The sequence below is a fragment of the Manis javanica genome, chromosome X (assembly GCF_040802235.1).
Source record: "Manis javanica isolate MJ-LG chromosome X, MJ_LKY, whole genome shotgun sequence".
Lineage (NCBI taxonomy): Eukaryota > Metazoa > Chordata > Mammalia > Pholidota > Manidae > Manis > Manis javanica.
In genome coordinates, this window is record NC_133174.1 from 117,829,859 (window position 1) to 117,851,904 (window position 22,046).

Consider the following 22,046-nt stretch of genomic DNA (forward strand, 5'->3'; position numbering starts at 1 on the left):
CATCAATATGATAATTATGGCAGTATACTTCATACTTTCACAAGAAAAACAAAAAGTTCAGTAACTGGATTTTGGCCATTTAATATCTTCTAATTTATTTGTGCCCAAGCATATAAATATGGGAGGGAAAAAAGGGAATTGGAAATAATAAGAAAAATCAGATTAACAGTTGGGTATTGAATGTAAATTTATAGCTATAGAAATCCAAATGTATTTTTCATTTAAATTAGTTTTGGTATTTTAAAATAAAATACAAGTGACAAAGAGGATTGAATGACTTTCAGGGGAACTTCAAGAAGAAAACACTCTAAACTGTGACAGTACCCAACATTAACACAAGCTGCAGAAAGTAGCACAATGACTACTGGGGCTCTACCCCAATATGCAAAGGTTAAGCAGGATGAAATGGTCAAAAAACCTTGAAATCACCATATGCAATTTGACTTTATCATTATTAATATTTCTTACTAAATGATTATACAAACATCTTCCCCACAGGAGCATTTAAAAGGCCACTGTGTAAAAAAAAAGCTTATCTCCTCTTATTAGGGTTTCAGAACTAAATAGTTCTTAATTGCAGGATCAGAATTTATTTTACATATGTGAAACTGCCTATATGGCACTGAGTAACTTTAAGGGCGGTGAAGCGATTAAAATTTTTATTTCAAAGTCCACATAAGGAAAAATTACGTACATAATCACGGTGAGTGGGAATGTCAACATCTGAAAATATTCTCAGAGATGACAGAACTGCATGGGCCTTTCCTCCCTTAGACATACTTACGATACTTGTTGCTTTCAGAATAAGTAATTTTATAGACCTAATTTGTATATATGGGTCTATACCAAATTTGTCATAAACAGTAACAGAATTACTACATTATGAGGGCAATCTATAATACAATTTATGAACTCTAAATTAACAGACAAGCATGATAATTATGGACAGATTTTCTAAATCAGTTCAGATAATTTTTAAGGGTTACTTATAAAAGATTGTTCCCTGTAGTAATTACTAACCTGCTCCTTAACAGTAGTATTCACATTGGTCAGGTAATGCTGACATATCTGACAGAATACCCTCATCTGTTTCTTTAAATGCAGCAAGTCCTCCTTGAAAAAATTTAACATGAACATTGTTAAATATTGTATAAAAAACTCATTCAGTATTTAAGATACTTTAAATTACATAAAACACATTTAAGTATATTAACTCCACTTGCACATTACATTTAAACTTCTCATTATCAGAAAACAAAAACAAATTAGACTTCTTTTTCTAAAAATCTTAAAGAACTGCAGCCTTAAAAATATCAGGTCTTCAATGGACAAAATCCTAAGTGGTCTGGGCCCTTTAAAATGACAAAACTTACATGACTATATACAGCTATCTTTAATAAATCCACTACTTCAGAATGCTTTACAAAAAAAGGTTTATGTTCCATCCTCACTTTGTAATTTGAAGAGCACCCAACTGATGAATGAAATTAATAAAAAAGGGACACTGCATCTTTCATTTCTTATTTGAAGGATACTGATTGTGCTTTTTAAAAACAGAGAGGGACAAAAATCAGTTTTGTGGTGTTACTCCAATTAAAAAAATTAATGCCTTGTAAATTTACAGTTTAAAAATGAGCATGTTTCTTGCATTTTTTTCTATTTCTAAATATTTACCAGTTAATTTAAAGTTCATCCACACTAATTAGAGCTTATATAACCTTTAGCCATCTTCTGACACTGGATGCCAAATGTTAAGAATATTACTACACATTTGGTACAAATTAAAAACAGATTTAACTTGGAGATCAATTTGGTGAAGATAATCAAGCTTCAGCATAAATAACTGTATTCCATAACATTCATTTTTACTTTTTCCTCTACTAAAAGTATTATCTTTTTAACAATTTTAATTTTTAACTCAATGTGTTATACTTACGTGAGCAATCATATTTGCTAACACATATGCAGACTCAGATGAAGCAATCACATTTGCTAGCAGTTGTTGTTCCTACTATAAGCTTAATATTGAGCTAAATAAACGTATGTGCTTGATAAAAAGTACACAATTTTAACAATACATTACTTTTTCAAGGAAATATCCATCTGTAGGTATCATAGCATCTTATGCTTAAAAGTTAAAAGCTCAGAAAAATTCTAAGCATTAAAATCATCTGGGGTTTTATACAAAATAAATATATTATGAAAAGGATTCCTTTTTGAGGAAGACACCTATAAACAACTAGGTCTATAACTTCTAGAAATTGTTTCATATTTATAAAACTGTGCATAAGTATTATTTAAGGCAACATCTACTACTACCAATACAATATTTAAGTTCCAAATTTACAAATGGAAAAGGCAGTACTATTTAGTTCAATTATTAAACACACACAGGATTATCATTATGGATAAAACTTTAAAAAGTGATTTATCACAAATCTGAAACATCAGTAAAGAGATCCTGAGTATGAGCAAGGTATAAAAAACTAGGGACAGATGGCTTGTTATCAATTTTTGTAATCCAATAGCTGTATTTGCCTGTTTCAGAGGCTCTTGGTCATGACTTACAAAATCTGTATTTCTATATGTATTCAACACGTGAGAATAATGTAGAAATCCATAAATTATCCACCTCCTAATGAGAGCAATTTAATTTAAAATCATACCTTGAAACACAGCATATTAATGTTCTTTCACTGACTGTAAACTAAACTACAAACATGACTTTTTAAAGGTACACATGCTTAAACAATAGATTAGAAACAAGTAATTGAAGAACTATTGAAATAATTGGTCTTACTAAGTGTATAAATTTACTAAAAACAGTTAAGGACATTTAATCTAATAAAAACTCCACTGAACAACCACAAACCTTAGTAGAGCTGCTTTCAGTTATCTTTGCAAGCTGCCAAAGGATTACATAGTGAGTACACTGAAGTGCGTGAATAACAATCTGTAAAGATAAAAAAAAAAGCCAAGGGGATACAGTTAAAACTTTGAAAGTCAAAAGTCTTCATTCTCAAAGTTAAATATGTAACTTGTAAATAAATAAAAACCTGCTCAGGCATGTCTCCATTTTCAATTCCGGTTTTCAATAGTTTGTAATTACAGGCAAACAAATCCCACTTTGAAAGATCATGGGCACTGTGAAAAAGAATTAAATTATATTGAAAAGTTAAGCTTAATCACATCTGTTTTGGACTTGAGTGTTAAAAGAATGCCATTAAAGCTTTTTAACATGAACCCACAGTAAATAAAAGTGTATTTTTAAGTATGTTAATTGATAATTTGTCAGTCATTCCCCCATTCAAAGCATGATTTTACCAAGTATGTTTTTCACAAAAGCACAAGAAATCTAGCAGATAATTTGATGATATTATAACCAAAGAACATGAAAGCGGTTTTGATTTTGCTGATTTTAAGAAACCAGAAACTTTAAGATTCAACTTACTTATGAAAAGCAGTGATTCTCTTCAACGTTGACAATACCTGATATGCATCATCCTCATCAGGTTCTTCACCCTACAAATATTAAACAGGATTAATAGCCACCAAAGTGAAAAATCTTAGGCTATCACATTGCTGATACCGCCTTGAAAACAAAGAATAACCTAATACATTCAATACCTAGATCTGGCCAACTTTAAAGCAGTAATATGGCTGGAGTAATGAGTCAACACAGAATTCTTATCACAGGTACGTTATGCCCAAGAGAAAAAAACTGAATGACATTCTCCTTTTTTCCTTTAAGTAACCTTGACACAGAACTGTGAAGATATTTACTCTTCCACAGTAATAAATGCATTAGGACAATAAAGAAAAATACAGTAGAAGACAAGAAAGAGATCATAAAGGTAACACCTAAAGGACAAAACCGAAGTAAATGAAACAGTGCTCAAGAAAGATGTATCAGAACAATCACAATTAGTTTGGAAAACCTCCAAATAAGGACTAGATAATGTTAGTACTTTCTGGGTATCAACTATCCAATTTAAAGTTAACTTATGTTTTAGAAAATTTTATAAGTCTTACTACATGAAACTTACAAATTTTCTGAAACACTATCAAACTTACTCTATAAAACCCCAGAGTCTCTCAAAACATGCTTGTTTTTAAACTTCAGTTTTTCAACAAAGTAATTAAACTTAATTAATAAACCATTGCTTTATTTTAAATTAAGTTGTCCTAATCACAATCATATACAGCCAAGAATAGAGCCATTAAAATTTTTAACTAAGAATGTGATCATGATACACTGACCATTTGCACAAACCTCCAATTAAGCAAAACTTAGTAAAGCACGAAATGTTACACATGTAAAAAAAGATTAAAGAAGTAACTATTTGAAGGGATAAAATAGCAGTAGACTCATAGACACTGAGAAGAGACTAGTGGTTACCAACAGGGAGTGGTTGGGGAGGGTGAGGGGGAGAGAGAGAAGGGGATTAAGGGGAACAATAATTCGCAATCACAATACAGGTCAGTCACGGGGTTGGCAGTACAGCACAGAAAATACCGTTAATGACTCCGTAACATCTTACTACGCTGATGGACAATGACAGCACTGGAGAGGGTGAGGAATTGATAATACGGGTAAATGTTGAACCACTGTGTTGTGTATTTGAAACCAACATAAGATTGTGTATAATGTTTCTTTAATTTAAAAAAAGAAAAAATAACCATTAAAAAAAAGAACTAGAAATTATGAAGCCCACACGATTTTTTCATCATTAATGACACAAATTATGTGGAAAAGTCTGGATCCCTTAATTTGAGAACTACAACTTTTTGTTTTATGCACATCAATTAAACTGTTCAATATATATTTTCCGAGAAGATAAAAATCAATAAAAATACAAGTGTATTTGAGTGCCACACTTTAAGCCTCTTTGGAAATTCAACAGAACACAGAACCCCAAAATCAACTGTGGCTGAAACAGCAATTTATCAAGGCTTCATAATATCAAAGATTCTAATTTCCTTTCCTCACCAACAATACCAAAACACTAAGAAATACCTTACTTTTTGAAGCTATAAGGCCACAATTTAGCTCTATTTTTCCGTTCCATTAATCCCTAATTCCTAACAGCCTCCTGTTCAACTAAATCCTGGTAGCTTCCTAGACGTTTCTTTTTTTAATTAGAAAAATCCAAAAGATTTGTTACTTTTGCTTTCACCTTCTCCAGAGTCACAGGTTCTTACCACCTTCTTATTTTGGAGGAACAGAAATAGTAGCATGATCAATCACAGAATGAAAAGTCTGAATACCTTTTCAATATACTGCTAGGGATCATCACAAGGTAACTGTTGATTAATTCTGTTACTGAAGGGCAGGGGCCCAACGGACAAAATACTTGTAATATATACCTCTTGTAGGAAGTCTTCAAGAAGTCGGTTAAATTTATCTGCCAACTCATCTATCAGTTGACTTCTTGAAATATCTACTCTGTTGAAGATTGTGAACTCTTCATTACAGAGTGCATGGTAAGTTTTAGAACATGCTTCCAAAACATCTGTATCTGTGTGCTTCTCTACAATATTCCGGATCTGTCGTAATAAGGCATCCAAATGCTGCAAAATCAGAATTTTTTCATTAAAACCAAGGTATGTATGATAGGCACAAAACAAGTACACTACTATGGTGAAAAGCTTCAAATAACTCTACAAACAGTAGGGCATATATATATTTCTAATCATGGTACATAACATACATAATATTTCCTGAACTTAATTCCTAATGAGAATAGTATTACCTATCTCATAGGGTTTTACTGATAATATTAATACATATAAAGAACTTACAATTATTTCTGGAACATAGTGAAAGTATTTAATAGATATTAGCTGCTCTTGTTTTATAATAATTATTATCCAGTTATCCAACCCCAATCTCCATAAATGATCAGTAATATAGTCACAAATATAAAAAATGTAAACAAAATACAATGAGATGAACTAACAACTTTTCTTCAAGGCTTCTAATACACACAAACATCATACCTTTTCTAATCGTCCTGTGGTATATATTTCCAAATCAAAGTACTGAGGCAGCTGCAACAAGTTAGTCACCTTTTCTGCATCTATAGAGTACTTCAAAAAACAAAACACAGTAAAAAAGTCACAAATAATACTAAGCAAATATAAAATTCTATGTGACATTTCCAAACAAAACCTTTAGTTTCTTAGTAACACTCTGACAGTGACATAAACTTACTTTAGCTAATAATTGAGGAAGGGCCACAGCAAAAAGTTCAGTGATTTTTGTCCTGTCATCCAACTGGGTCTTCTTCTCTTTCGCTGTCAGCACCTAAAGTAACATAATGTCTTTAAGTATTTATTACACCCACTGACAGTGTTAGGTACAATGTTTAAGTCTGGATATACCAAATAAGTAATAAAACTACATTTTAAATGATGGATACAAAAATTTCTACTATAAAACTTGAAACCCAAGTGACAAAGAGAGTAACTTGCATGTTACGTTTTTAAAGCCATCTAATTAACAAAAAAAAACTTTCAATATCTCTAGAAGCATAATCAATTTCTAATTAGACTAACCAACTCTACCTCTGGATGAATGGAGAAGCAGTTAGAATAGGAAAAGTAATTTAGGAGCTTATGTAATACTGGGATTAAAAAGTATTTCAGCCTACTCCAAGCTTTGGGCCATGATCCTTGGATTAGTAATTCTACATGGTAAATTTCTACTAGCAATTAAAACAAAAGAAAACAGAATTCATCACATATCTTAAGCTTCAGTATTGTCTGATGAAATTTTATTTTTATACACAAAAATGTATGTAGATATCACAGTATAAAATATTTTTGTGTTTTACAATCAAGAAATAATTGATTTGTATGTGAACTTTGGAATAACACATTAAAACCTAATCCCAGGAAATAGAAAGCAAACTTACAAAATAAACAGACAAGTGCATCATTGGTGCACTACATTCAGTTTTGAAAGCAGGACTGTCAATCGCTACATCTGCTATAGTAACTAACAAAGTATCTTATGGAAGAGTTTCAAATCTCCCAAATTCCTAATGCTTTAATATTTACTTCTAACATATATTTATAAGCAAAGATCATCTGAAAAATAAGACGTAAGATTAAAAAATTTGGTTCTATGGTACAAATAAGAATTTTTAAAAAGATACTGTGAAAGGAGAAATAGAATTTAGAATACCAAAAATACATTGGCATACCCTTTTTCCTGTCCCTCTTCCCACAGGAGGGTGACATTCAGCTGCTTGTCTAATGGTACAAAGCATTATTTCAATCAGAGCGCTCTCTTGTCTGTCTGTTAGAGCTGGGGGAAAAAAAATTAGAAAGCGTTAACCTATTTCTTTTCCCTATATGCCACTTATAATTATTATATAACAGTTCTCTCTGCATGTGACAGAATCTGACCTAATATACTAAAAAAAAATCCCCTTACTGTATCACAGAAAGGATCAGACCAAGTTAAGACTTCCTAAACATTACAGATCTGTACACCAATGGTCCACACCATTTGTACCGTGAAACTATGAAACACAGATACAAAAAAAAATATTAAAGAATGTTGACAGTAACTACATCTTTCTACACAGCATATTCATGTGTGTGAAAACAAAATTATTCAGATTTTCAATTAACACTAAAAGACAAATGGAATAAGAAAATTTTATTTTCAAGACTGTTTAGATGACAAAAATACTTTAATTAAACATCCTTACCTTCCTCTCCACTAAGTGGCTCCTCCAGCAACAAGCTATTCATACATTCCCAGTCTTTCAGAAGCTCAGTAGCACAGTCCCACATGCTATCCACAAGGTATGCTGCATGTTCATGTAACTAGAATTAACAAAAAGCAATGTACTCTTAGACAAATAGCATACTAGCCATTAACTCAAAAAAATGGAAGCTTGTTGACACAAACTCAAACAGCAATCTGTTTACTCAAGTCAAAGAAAAGAAAGGACAGAGAAGACACTGCCTTAGCTTGCTGTGTTTAAGTAAACCTTGTTAGGTAGTACCATTAAACATTTCTCACAATAATCACTAAATCATTAACATGAAAACTATTTTTTAAAAAAGTCACATACATGCATATTTGGTGTCTACTTGGACCCAATTACACAACTCAAGTACTCTCAAGTATAAAATATAGTATGGATTTATTTTTACTGAATGGGAGCGGTAAGTTACTTGAAACATAAAATACACGTTTAGTTATCAATTCAATTTCTAAATAAACTATTTCTCCTCATTCTGTGAATCTTAAAACATCCTACAACTTCCCAACTCATTTTAGGGGACAGAATTACCATGTTATCAAAATCTGTCAGAAACATTACAAATGAAAAATATACAAAGCCAATATCCTCTATGAATATAGAATATACTTTAAAAATTGGCAAACTGAAACCAGCAGTTTTTAAAAAGGATACTATGTTACAACTAAGTACGGTTTACCCTAGGAATGCAAGGTTGGTTCAACATTTGAAAAATTAACCAATATGATTCAATACATTAACAAAATAAAACATAGAATAAAGAAAGCAACCATCTTAAGGGATAACAAAAAAAAATTCAACGGAATTCAACATCTATTCGTGATAAAATTTTTCAGCAACAGAAAGGATGGAAGGAAACATATCTCCAATATGCTAATCAGCTATACAAACCCTATAACTAACATAATTAATGTTGAAATATTGGATGTTTTTCCCCTAATATCAGGAACAACCCAAAATATCTACTCTCACCACTTCTATTCAACATTCTACTGGAGGTCCTGGCTAATTAAATAAGACTCAGGAAAAAAATGGCATAAACATAGGAAAGGAAATGAAGAAGTAAAATTATTGTTATTTGCAAATGACTTGATTATATGTTACAGAAAAACCTAAGGAATCTACTAAAAACTTACTAAAAGAAGTGAATTTAGCAAAGTTACAGATCAGTACAAAACCTGTTATATTTCTTTATACAGAAATAAACAGAAAAGTAAAAGGCCCTAACACTAACTCAGTAATACATAATATGAACACCACAAATGTACACTAGGCCCTTTCAAAGTCTAGTTATCAGGTAGGTTTTCAGACTCAGGGAATCCTAAAAGAGCAGATATTAAATATAAGTCGTATCTACAACAATAATAGGTACCAAATACTGAAAACTAACAAAGTGCTAGGTCTGATTTAAGAGTTTTACATGGATTATTACTGTTGTTACCTAAGAAAATTAGATTAAGTCAACTAAACTGAGGTCATACAAATAATAATAAGTAGAAAAGCCCAATTGATGATCTTCAGGTCTTTTATCTCACTCCAAAATTCATGCTCTGAGCATGATAAATCCTATTATTTGAACAACCTACTTAAAGAAGAAAGTTTCTTTTTTTATTTTGCAGATGGTTACAACTCTATTCTACTCGACATACACTGTGATATGTGGGGGGATTTTAAGATATACATCATTTTAACCCTATCTCCAAATTATTTGAACCTAAGTATAAAATGAACTTCAACTAACCTCACTTTCCAGGAAGAAAAAAACCAATGTCTTAACAAGGTTGGCATTTGGACCTTGTCGTCCCCTCCTTTTCATCATTCCATCCTCCTCTGGATCTCTACGACTGAAGAGCCTATGATCAAAACAAAATATTTACTTTTAAAATAAAACATGATACTTTCTAATGAAAACAAAATGCTGATTCCATATTTAAGAATCTAACAAAGGAGTAAATGGGAGCTTGGAGGTTCAATTTCGTCCAACATTATACCCATGTAAATAATTATTAAGAACTTTTCATTTTACACATGATGGTACCTCAAAGTCCTCTTAAATTAACTTAAGTTACCTTGATTAAGTTGTGAAGTATTTCTTTTTAAAAACCTTACTGCATTTTTTATGCAACCAATTCCTTTCACAGATGTATTGCAGCACATAACCTGTACCACTTATGCACAGAAACCCACAATAAATATTCTTCGCTTTAAAAGTGAACATGGTGCCTCATACCGAAAATTACCGAGTATCTTACTTCTTCCAAGTGGTAAAGATACCTCAAGACAAATGCTGGGCATAGAAGCCACAAGGCATAAATCTGCAAAGAAGTAAAAAGCTAACCTTTTCAAAGAATATTTCTTCTCTCTCACTTACCAAATTTACATTTCCCTGTATGGCCCCAGAAGATGACTGGTTAGCCAGAGACGGGTAAGATTCCTCAAGGGAGGAACAACCTAAGACAGGCACAGTTGCAGGGGGGCCATCAGGTGAGAAAATGGGGATCAACAGAGGTCAGGCTTAGAACCTCACCCACCCCCCACCGTTTTGAGAGAAATCACCCCCCCTGTTTTAAGAGAAATCTGCATCCGTGGATGTTTTGTTGCCCTTGTCTAGCTTGGATTAATACTTAGTCTATAGGCGCAGACCTGATCATCTACACTTGCCCTCTTACAACACTAAATTATGTTTTCTACCTTTATCTTGCATCTACCTACCACTTCAGCATTTTATTAAAATAATAATAATAATAATAATAATAATAATAATAATAATAATAAGGGAGAAATGTGGGATTCACATATAAATCAAATATAAAAATCAAAAGAATAATCATATCTGACTTGATTGTTTATAGTTCACGATGCGTGATCAAAACCAAAAGTTTCTGTGATATGACTGCCCTTGCACTGTTCACCATGTAAGAACTTGTTCACCATGTAAGAACTTGTTCATTATGCTTCAGAAGATTAGAGACTGTTGAGAATTAGGCTTGGAGTTGATTAATGATTGTGCATTGAGTCCCCTATACAGAATTTTATTGCTGTTAACAACCATTTGATCAATAAATATGAGAGATGCCCTCTCAAAAAAAAAGTGAACATGTATTTTCCTTCTATCCTTCTTACACAATTATCCCCAAGTCTGAACTTAGTGACCTCTTTCTATGGACACCACAGTCATTTATCCTTCTAAACAACAAAACAGAACTATAGCTGGATTACAAAGAATAGGAAACTGTACTTCAAATGTTTTACATCATGTACTCTTTCTAATAAATCCATCAACCCAAACTGCACATTTTAATAAAATCTTACAAAAATACAGTTTAGTCCATAAGGTTGAAATTGCACTCTTTAAAAGTCATTACACAGAGGGGAGCCAAGATGGCAGCGTGAGTAGAGCAGCGGAAATCTCCTCCCAAAACCACATATATTTTTGAAAATACAACAAATACAACTCTTCCTAAAGGAGAGACGAGAAGACACAGGACAACAGCCAGACTACATGCACACCTGCGAGAACCCAGCGCCTCGCGAAGGGGGTAAAATACAAGCCGCGGCCCGACGGGACCCAAGCGCCCCTCACCCCAGCTCCCAGCGGGAGGAGAGGAGTCGAAGCGGGGAGGGAGAGGGAGCCCAGGACTACTAAATAGCCAGCCCTAGCCATCTGCACGAGACGGCAGACACAGCGCGTGCATGGGGTGCTAGAAACTAGGTAAACAGGAGAGTAAGACCTATGAGTGGGTCCCCGCAAATGGCACTCCCGGGACAAAGAAAAGCAAGTGCTTTTTGAAAGTCTTAAAGGGACAGGGACCCCACAGCTGGATGGAAGGATGCAGGGACACTTAGCCGAGCGACTGGGAATCCTGGGGAACTCTGGGCATTCTAACCCCCTGGGAAGCAGGGCAGCTTGGAGGCACCTCAGGGAGATAAACAGCCTACTGGCCATTTCCCCTCCGACGTGGCTCCGCCATATGGGAGCAGCAGCCCGAGGCAGGCCACACACACAGCAACCACAGAGCTAAACTCCATAGCAGCTGGGTAAGAATCAGAAGCCCCGTCTGCAAGCAGCTGCTCAGCACAGGCCGTTAGAGGTCACTGTTCTCCCAGGAGAGGAAGGCCACAAATCAACAAGAAGGGACGTTCTCCCACCTGTCACTGGCCCCAGCTCCGCAAACTATCTCTATTGCCATGAAAAGGCAGAATCTCAGACAGACAAAAATCACAAAGTCAACACCTGAGAAGGAGATAGAACTAACCAGTCTTCCTGAAAAAGAATTCAAAATAAAAATCATAAACATGCTGACGGAGATGCAGAGAAATATACAAGAGCTAAGGGAAGAACAGAGGGAGATTACAGAAGTGAAACAAACTCTGGAAGGATATATAAGCAGATGGATAAGATGCAAGAGGCCATTGATGGAACATAAACCAGAGAACACGAATGCATAGAAGCTGATGCAGAGAGAGGTAAAAGGATCTACAGGAATGAAACAATATTAAGAGAACTGCGTGACCAGTCCAAAAGGAACAATACCCGCATTATAGGGGTACCAGAAGAAGAAGAGAGAGAAAAAGTGATAGAAAGGGTCTTTGAAGAAATAATTGCTGAGAACTTACCCAAACTGCGGGAGGAAAAAGTTGCTCAGACTACAGAGGCACACAGAACTCCCAAAAAAAGGGACCCAAAGAGGACAACACCAAGACACATAATAACTAAATGGCAAAGATCAAGGACGAGGACAGAGTATTAAAGGCAGCCAGAGAGAGAAAAAAGGTCACCTACAAAGAAAAACCCATCAGGCTATCATCAGACTTCTCAACAGAAACCTTATAGGCCAGAAGAGAATGGCATGATATATTTAATGCAATGAAACAGAAGGGCCTTGAACCAAGGATACTGTATCCAGAACGATTATCGTTTAAATCTGAAGGAGGGATTAAACAATTCCCAGACAAACAAAAGTTGAGGGAATTTGTCTCCCACAAACCACTTCTACAGGGTATTTTAGAGGGACTGCTCTAGATGGGAGCACTCCTAAAAAGAGCACAGAACAAAACACCCAACATATGAAGAGTGGAGGAGGAGGAATAAGAAGGGAGAGAAATAAAGAATCATCAGACTGTGTACATAATAGCTCAAAAACCAAGTTAAGTTAGACAGTAAGGTAGTAAAGAAGCTAACCTTGAACCTTTGGTAACCACGAATCTAAAGCCTGCAATGGCAATAAGTACATATCCTTCAATAATCACCCTAAATGTAAATGGACTGAATGCACCAATCAAAAGACACAGAGTAACAGAATGGATAAAAAGCAAGACCCATATATATGCTGCATACAAGAGACTCACCGCAAACCCAAACACATGCACAGATTAAAAGTCAAGGGATGGAAAAAGATATTTCATGCAAACAGGGAAAAAAAAGCAGGTGCTGCAATACTAGTATAAGACAAAATAGACTTCAAAACAAAGAAAGTAACAAAAGATATAGGACATTACATAATAATAAAGGGCTCAGTCCAAAAAGAGGATATAACCATTATAAACATATATGCACCCAATACAGGAGCACCAATATATGTGAAACAAATACTAACAGAACTAAAGGAGGAAATAGACTGCAATGCATTCATTTTGGGAGACTTCAACACACCATTCACTCCAAAGGACAGATCCACCAGACAGAAAATAAGTAAGGACACAGAGGCACTGAACAACACACTAGAACAGAGGGACCTAATAGGCATCTATAGAACTCTACATCCAAAAGCAACAGGATACACATTCTTCTCAAGTGCACATGGAACATTCTCCAGAATACACCACATATTATGCCACAAAAAGAGCCTCCGTAAATACCAAGAGATTGAAATCCTACCAACCAACTTTTCAGACCACAAAGGTATAAAACTAGAAATAAATTGTACAAAGAAAGCAAAAAGACTCACAAACACACGGAGGCTTAACAACATGCTCCTAAATAATCAATGGATCAACAACCAAATTAAAATGGAGAACCAGCAATATATGGAAAAAATGACAACAACAACAACACAAAGCCCCACCTTCTGTGGCACGCAGGAAAAGCAGTCTTAAGAGGAAAGTATATGGCAATCCAGGCACATTTAAAGAAGGAAGAACAATCGCAAATGAAAAGACCAATGTCACAATTATCAAAATTGGAAAAAGAAGAACAAATGAGGACTAAGGACAGCAGAAGGAGGGACATAACAAAGACCAGAGAAGTAGTAAATAAAATTGACAAGAATAAAACAATAGAAAAAATCAACAAAACCAAGAGATGGTTCTTCGAGAAAATAAACAAAATAGATAAGCCTCTAGCCAGACTTATTAAGAGAAAAAGAGAGTCAACACACATGAACAGAATCAGAAACGAGAACGGAAAATCATGACGGACCCTACAGAAATACAAAGAATTATTAGAGAATACTATGAAAACCTACATGCTAACAAGTTATAAAAACCTAGGAGAAATGGACAACTTCCCAGAAAAATACAACCTTCCAAGACTGACCCAGAAAGAAACAGAAAAATCTAAACAGACCAATTACCAGCAACAAAATTGAAGCGGTAATCAAAAAACTACCCAAGAACAAAACCCCCGGGCCAGATGGATTTACCTCAGAATTTTATCAGACATACAGAGAAGACATAATACCCATTCTCCTTAAAGTTTTCCAAAAAACAGAAGAGGAGGGAATACTCCCAAACTCATTCTATAAAGCCAACATCACCTTAATACCAAAACCAGGCAATGACCCCACCAAAAAAGAAAACTACAGACCAATATCCCTGATAAACATAGATGCAAAAATACTAAACAAAATATTAGCAAACTGAATTAAAAAATACATCAACAGGATCACACATCATGACAAAGTGGGATTCATCCCAGGGATGCAAGGATGGTACAACATTTGAAAATCCATCAACATCATCTACCACATCAACAAAAAGAAGGACAAAGACCACATGATCATCTCCATAGATGCTGAAAAATCATTCGACAAAATTCAACATCCATTCATGATAAAAACTCTCAACAAAATGGGCATAGAGGGCAAGTACCTCAACATAATAAAGGCCATATATGATAAACCCACAGCTAACATCATACTGAATAGTGAGAAGCTGAAAACTTTCCCACTGGGATTTGGGACAAGAAAGGGATGCCCACACTCCCCACTGTTATTCAGCATAGTACTGGAGGTCCTAGCCATGGCAATTAGACAGAACAAAGAAATACAAGGAACCCAGATAGGTACAGAAGAAGTCAAACTGTCACTATTTGCAGATGATATGATATTATACATAAAAAAACCTAAAGACTCCACTCCAAAACTACTAGAAATGATATCAGAATTCAGCAAAGTTGCAGGATACAAAATTAACACACAGAAATCTGTAGCTTTCCTATACACTAACAACGAATCAATAAAAAGAGAAATCAGGAAAACAATTCCATTCACCATTGCATCAAATAGAATAAAATACCTAGGAATAAACCTAACCAAAGAAGTGAAAGACTTATACTCTGAAAACTACAAGTCACTCTTAAGAGAAATTAAAGGGGACACTAATAAATGGAAACTCATCCCATGCTCATGGCTAGGAAGAATTAATATCGTCAAAATGGCCATCCTGCCCAAAGCAATATACAGATTTGATGCAATCCCTATCAAATTACCAGCAACATTCTTCGATGAATTGGAACAAATAATTCAAAAATTCATATGGAAACACCAAAGACCCCGAATAGCCAAAGCAATCCTGAAAAAGAAGAATAAAGTAGGGGGGATCTCACTCCCCAACTTCAAGCTCTACTACAAAGCCATAGTAATCAAGACAATTTGGTACTGGCACAAGAACAGAGCCACAGACCAGTGGAACAGATTAGAGACCCCAGAAATTAACCCAAACATATATGGTCAATTAATATTTGATAAAGGAGCCATGGATATACAATGGCAACATGACAGTCTCTTCAACAGATGGTGCTGGCAAAACTGGACAGCCACATGTAGGAGAATGAAACTGGACCATTGTCTAACCCCATATACAAAGGTAAACTCAAAATGGATCAAAGACCTGAATGTAAGTCACGAAACCATTAAACTCTTGGAAAAAAACATAGGCAAAAACCTCTTAGACATAAACATGAGTGACCTCTTCCTGAACATATCTCCCCGGGCAAGGAAAACAACAGCAAAAATGAGCAAGTGGGACTACATTAAGCTGAAAAGCTTCTGTACAGCGAAAGACACCATCAATACAACAAAAAGGAACCCTACAGTATGGGAGAATATATTTGAAAATGACAGATCCGATAAAGGCTTGACGTCCAGAATATATAAAGAGCTCACACGCCTCAACAAACAAAAAACAAATAACCCAATTAAAAAATGGGCAGAGGAACTGAACAGACAGTTCTCCAAAAAAGAAATACAGATGGCCAAGAGACACATGAAAAGATGCTCCACATCGCTAATTATCAGAGAAATGCAAATTAAAACGACAATGAGTTATCACCTCACACCAGTAAGGATGGCTGCCATCCAAAAGACAAACAACAACAAATGTTGGCGAGGCTGTGGAGAAAGGGGAACCCTCCTACACTGCTGGTGGGAATGTAAATTAGTTCAACCATTGTGGAAAGCAGTATGGAGGTTCATCAAAATGCTCAAAACAGACCTACCATTTGACCCAGGAATTCCACTCCTAGGAATTTATCCTAAGAACGCAGCAATCAAGTTTGAGAAAGACAGATGCACCCCTATGTTTATCGCAGCACTATTTACAATAGCCAAGAATTGGAAGCAACCTAAATGTCCATCAGTAGATGAATGGATAAAGAAGATGTGATGCATATACACAATGGAATACTACTCAGCAATAAGAAGTGGAAAAATCCAACCATTTGCAGCAACATGGATGGAGCTGGAGAGTATTATGCTCAGTGAAAAGCCAAGCGGAGAAAGAGAAATACCAAATGATTTCACTCATCTGAGGAGTATAGGAACAAAGGAAAAACTGAAGGAACAAAACAGCAGCGGAATTACAGAACCCAAAAATGGACTAACAGGTACCAAAGGGAAAGGAACTGGGGAGGATGGGTGGGCAGGGAGGGATAAGTGGGGGGAAGAAGAAGGGGGGGATTAAGATTAGCATGGATGGGGGGGGGGAGAAAGGGGAGGGTGGGCTGCACAACACAGAGAGGACAAGTAGTGACTCTACAACATTTTGCTAAGCTGATGGACAGTAACCGTAATGTGGTTGTTAGGGGGGACCTAATATAGGGGAGAGCATAGTAAACATAGTATTCTTCATGTAAGTGTAGATTAACAATAAAAAAAAATAAAAAAAAGAAAGAAAGAAAGAAAGAAAGAAAGAAAGAAAGAAAGGAAAGGGGGATTACTCCTTGATAGGATAAAACTATTGGTAAATCAAAGATCAACGCATGCTTTAAATATCCTTAATGTTGATCACTTAAAGGGTGTCAGATGATCAGCTATGGAGGTGCTCTTTTCTGATAATATTCCTTTCTCTTAATAAAAAAAAAAAAAAAAAGCAGTTACTGTGTGCTGACCTCCAATGAGTTCTGCACAGTGGTATAGAGGGCATGTCAAAGTGTGGGCAAAGGGTCTGTTTGTTTCTATGCAGAAGATCAAGGCCTAGCTTGGATACCCAGAAAATGAACTAAGGTACGATATGAGGAGGAGCTTCCGGCATCAGCACTCTCTGGAGGACTTGTGCCGGGGGATGATCATCAAAAAGCCTCCACAGGGATCTGGACAATGCTGCGGTTGTGGCTGCATCCAGCCCACCGTCTCCTGGACTTGCCATAGGAATGAGGAGGGAGATGTCTAGGCTGGCATGTGCATACAGTGGGACAATGAATTTGACCGGATCTGTACTGTTGGAACTCAACCAGGAGTTGGGAGGGGTGCAAGTTGTAGCACTCCAAAATCTCATGACTATAGACTATCTACGGTTAAAAGAACATATGGGATGTGAACAGATCCCAGAAATGGGCTGCTTTAATTTGTCTGATTTCTCTCAGACTGTTCAAGTACAATTGGACAATATCCATCATATCATAGATAAATTTTCACAAATGCCCAGGGTGCCTAAATGGTTTTCTTGGCTTCACTGGAGATGGATGGTAATTATAGATTTGCTTTGTTTATGTCACCGTATTCCTATTATGTCAATACGTGTGTACAAATTAGTTAGTAGTTTAAAACCTATACATACTTAAGGTACTCTACAAGAAGATATGTCAAAGAAATAATCAATCCTCCCATGTTTCCTTCCATATGCTACATCTATAGCTTTTCTTCTTCCTTCCTAATTACAACCCTTAAATAGAATTCGTGCCTCATATCGAATTTACCGAGTATCATAATTCCTCCAGGTGGTAAAGATACCTTGAGACAAGTGCTGGGCATAGAAGCCACAGGGCATAAATCTGCAAAGAAGTAAAAAGCTAACCCTTTCAAACAATATGGCTTCTCTCTCACTTACCAAATTTACATTTCCCTGTATGGCCCCGGAAGATGACTGGTTAGCCAGAGACGGGTAAGATTCCTCAAGGGAGGAACAACCTAAGACAGGCACAGTTGCAGGGGGGCCATCAGGTGAGAATTTGGGGATCAACAGAGGTGAGGCTCAGAACCTCACCCCCCCTGCTTTGAGAGAAATCTTCTGCATCCATGGATGTCTTGCTGCCCTTGTCTAGCCTGGATTAATACTTAGTCCATAGGCACACACCTGATCATCTGATCATCTACATTTGCCCTCTTACAGCACTAAACTATGTTTTCTACCTTTATCTTGCATCTACCTACCACTTCAGCATTTTATTAAAAATAAAAATAATAATAATAGGAGAAATGTGGGATCAACATATAAATCAAGTACAAAAATCAAACGAATATTCATATTTGACCTGATTGTTTATAGGTCATAATGCATGATCAAAACCGAAAGTTTCTGTGATGAATACCCTTGTACTTTTCACCATGTAAGAATTTATTCACTATGTAAGAATTGGTTCACCATGTAAGAACTTGTTCGTTATGCTTCGGAAAACTGGAGACTGACGAGAATTAGGCTTGAGATGGATTAATGATTGTACATTGAGCGTTGACCCCCCATACTGAATTTTATTGTTGTTAACAACCATTTGATCAATAAATATGAGAGATGCCCTCTCAAAAAATAAATAAATAAATAAATAAAAAATAAAAATAATGATAATAATAGAGGGAGTAATGTGGGATCAACATAGAAATCAAGTACAAAAATCAAACGAATACTCATATTTGACCTGATTGTTTATAGGTCATAAGGCGTGATCAAAACCAAAAGTTTCTGTGATGAATGTCCTTGTACTGTTCACCATGTAAGAATTTATTCACTATGGAAGAATTCGTTCACCATGTAAGAACTTGTTCGTTATGCTTCAGAAGATTGGAGACTGACGAGAATTAGGCTTGAGATGGATTAATGATTGTGCATTGAGCGTTGACCCCCCTATACTGAATTTTATTGTTGTTAACAACCATTTGATCAATAAATATGAGAGATGCCCTCTCAAAAAAAATAAAAAAATGGGCAGAGGAGCTGAATAGACAGAAGAAATTCAGATGGCCGACAGACACATGAAAAGATGCTCCACATCGCTTGTCATCAGAGAAATGCAAATTAAAAACACAATGAGGTATCACCTCATACCAGTAAGGATCGCCATTATGGCAAAGACAAACAACCAGAAATGTCGGCCAAGTTGTGGAGAAAGGGTAACCCTCCTACACTGCTTGTGGGAATGTAAATTAGTTCAACCATTGTGGGAAGCAGTATGGAGGTTCCTCAAAATGCTTAAAATAGAAATACCATTTGACCCAGTAATTCCACTTCTAGGAATTTACCGTAAGAATGCAGCACTCCAGTTTGAAAAAGACAGATGCACCCCTATGTTTATCACTGCACTATTTACAATAGTCAAGATATGGAAGTAACCTAAATTTCTATCTGTAGATGAATGGATAAAAGAAAATATGGTACATATACACAATGTAATATTATTCAGCCATAAGAATAAGACAGATCCTACCATTTGTAACAACATGGATGGAGCTAGAGGGTATTATGCTCAGTGAAATAAGCCAAGCGGAGAAAGACAAGTACCAAATGATTTCACTCATATGTGGAGTATAAGAACAAAGGAAAACTGAACGAATAAACAGGAGCAGAATCACAGAACCGAAGAATGGACTAACAGTTACCGAAGGGAAAGGAACTGGGGAAGATGGGTGGGAAGGGAGAGATAAGGGCGGGAAAAAGAAAGAGGGCATTAAGATTAGCATGTATAGCGTTGGGCGGGGCGGGGGGGAGCGGGGGGCACGGAGAGGGCTGTGCAACACAGAGAAGACAAGTAGTGATTTTACAGCATCTTACTACACTGATGGACAGTGACTGTGAAGGGGTATGTGGGGGGGACTTGGTGAAGGGGGGAGCCTAGTAAACATAATGTCCTTCATGTAATTGTAGATTAATGATATATATATATACATATATGAATGAACAAACAAACAAACAAATAAATAAATGGGAAAAACAAAGCAGGAAGGCTTCAAGAATCCCCCCACAAGATTAATGATCTGTATGTGTAAATGAAACTATTAAGAAAATCTGGTTGTTATATATTACTTTAAAAACAACAACATCTGTAGTCTAAACAAAAATCCTCTTCTTTCAACATGGAAAATTACATTAGTTCTCTAAACACTAAAAAAATAAAGATAAAACGGATAGAATTCTTGGGATAGGCCTCAGAGTCTGCATGGTCAGAGTCAGACCCTCTAAGAGTTCCATGTCAGAAGCTGGAATTTGAGGGACTGGAAATTGGTATGCAGGTTTTGGTAAGATATGAAGAATAGAGGAAAATACTAACAAGAGCAGATTTCAGACTTTCTCATGAGAAGTCAACTGTGAGCCCTTGTTCCTTGATGAATTCAGTTTTTCTGTTCCAAGATTTCTGTTTCAGTAAATGACAATGTTTTCCAATCACTATTTATGATAAATAAACTAAAGGTAGAACACAAAAAACAAAAAAACATAATGAACAAAATAGCAGAAGACTCATAGACACTGAGAAGGGACTGGTGGCTACGATGAGGGAAGGCTTGGGCTGGGGGGCTGGGGAGCATGAGGAGGATAAAGGAGATTAAAAATTCTCAATCATAATATAAGTTGGTCACGGGGATGGTAGTACAGCATGGAGAACATAGTCAATGATTTTATAACATCTTCCTATGTTGACAAATAATAACGGCACTAGTTGGGGTGACGATTTAATAATGTGGTAACTGTTCAGCCACTTTGATGTATACTTGAAACCAATGTAAGTCTATGTATCAACTATATGTCAATAAAAAAATAAAAGTCACTACATAACATTTGCTGATGTTTTCTGTGGTCAGATATTTACATTGCTATCCATACTACATAATCAAGGTTTTAAATAGCACATAAAAGTAAAGAGACTAGGATTCTTGGGATTCTTATGTCAAACTATTATCAAGTACTTGAAGCAAAACCTTTTAATATTGTATAAAGCAAAGCAATAACAGTCTTAAGACTAAATATTATAGTACAGGCAATATTTGGAAGTTGACATCAAAGGAAAGTGAATAATTACAAAGAGGTCAGTCTTAACATTATAATATACTTAGCTGTATTTTTAAGCTTATCTATTAAAAGACATGGGTACATTTCCCTATAAGTATTTAACTTAAGTAAATCAAAGGAACTGGGGAAGGGAAATCAAAACTTTTAAAGCAAAGTGTAAAAATGTAGAAGTTTCAAGTTGACCTACCTGTACCTAGTAATTCTTTAAAAATAAGTTATATATATTTTAATATAAACTGTAACACATTTAGTTCTTGTCAGAAAAGTGTACTTTAGAAAATGAGAAATAGAAATTAAGATTTACTTTTTGTAGAGAAACTCTCCAGCTGCTACTGCTACTGGCCGGTGAGCTGAATAAACCAGATGATAGACATTTTCACAATCTTCCGCAGTAAGAACTTCTTCACTACTCCTAAAAAGAAATAAGCAGTAGCAGGTTTTCTTTTTATTTTAAGCACAATGAGTAAAAAAAAAAAAAAAAACCATGTTCGTACATTAAAAAATAGTACACTTTCATTAACATGTGTTTTAAAAATTTTTTAAGAAATCAAC

General features: G+C 35.5%; 1 protein-coding gene across 2 annotated transcripts in view; it reads right to left on the minus strand.

Moving 5' to 3' along the window:
• STAG2 (STAG2 cohesin complex component) overlaps positions 1 to 22,046 on the minus strand; it is a 137,975-nt gene that overhangs the window by 39,348 nt on the left and 76,581 nt on the right. For both annotated transcript variants that reach the window (XM_073227859.1, XM_037015396.2), the window contains exons 13-23: positions 21,799 to 21,906; positions 9,523 to 9,634; positions 7,722 to 7,839; positions 7,209 to 7,312; positions 6,215 to 6,307; positions 6,001 to 6,090; positions 5,368 to 5,571; positions 3,452 to 3,522; positions 3,057 to 3,144; positions 2,873 to 2,953; positions 1,021 to 1,113 (exon numbers count right to left, since the gene is read on the minus strand). In XM_073227859.1, coding sequence (XP_073083960.1) covers positions 1,021 to 1,113; positions 2,873 to 2,953; positions 3,057 to 3,144; positions 3,452 to 3,522; positions 5,368 to 5,571; positions 6,001 to 6,090; positions 6,215 to 6,307; positions 7,209 to 7,312; positions 7,722 to 7,839; positions 9,523 to 9,634; positions 21,799 to 21,906 — 1,162 coding nt within the window. The remainder of the gene's footprint in view (positions 1 to 1,020; positions 1,114 to 2,872; positions 2,954 to 3,056; positions 3,145 to 3,451; positions 3,523 to 5,367; positions 5,572 to 6,000; positions 6,091 to 6,214; positions 6,308 to 7,208; positions 7,313 to 7,721; positions 7,840 to 9,522; positions 9,635 to 21,798; positions 21,907 to 22,046) is intronic.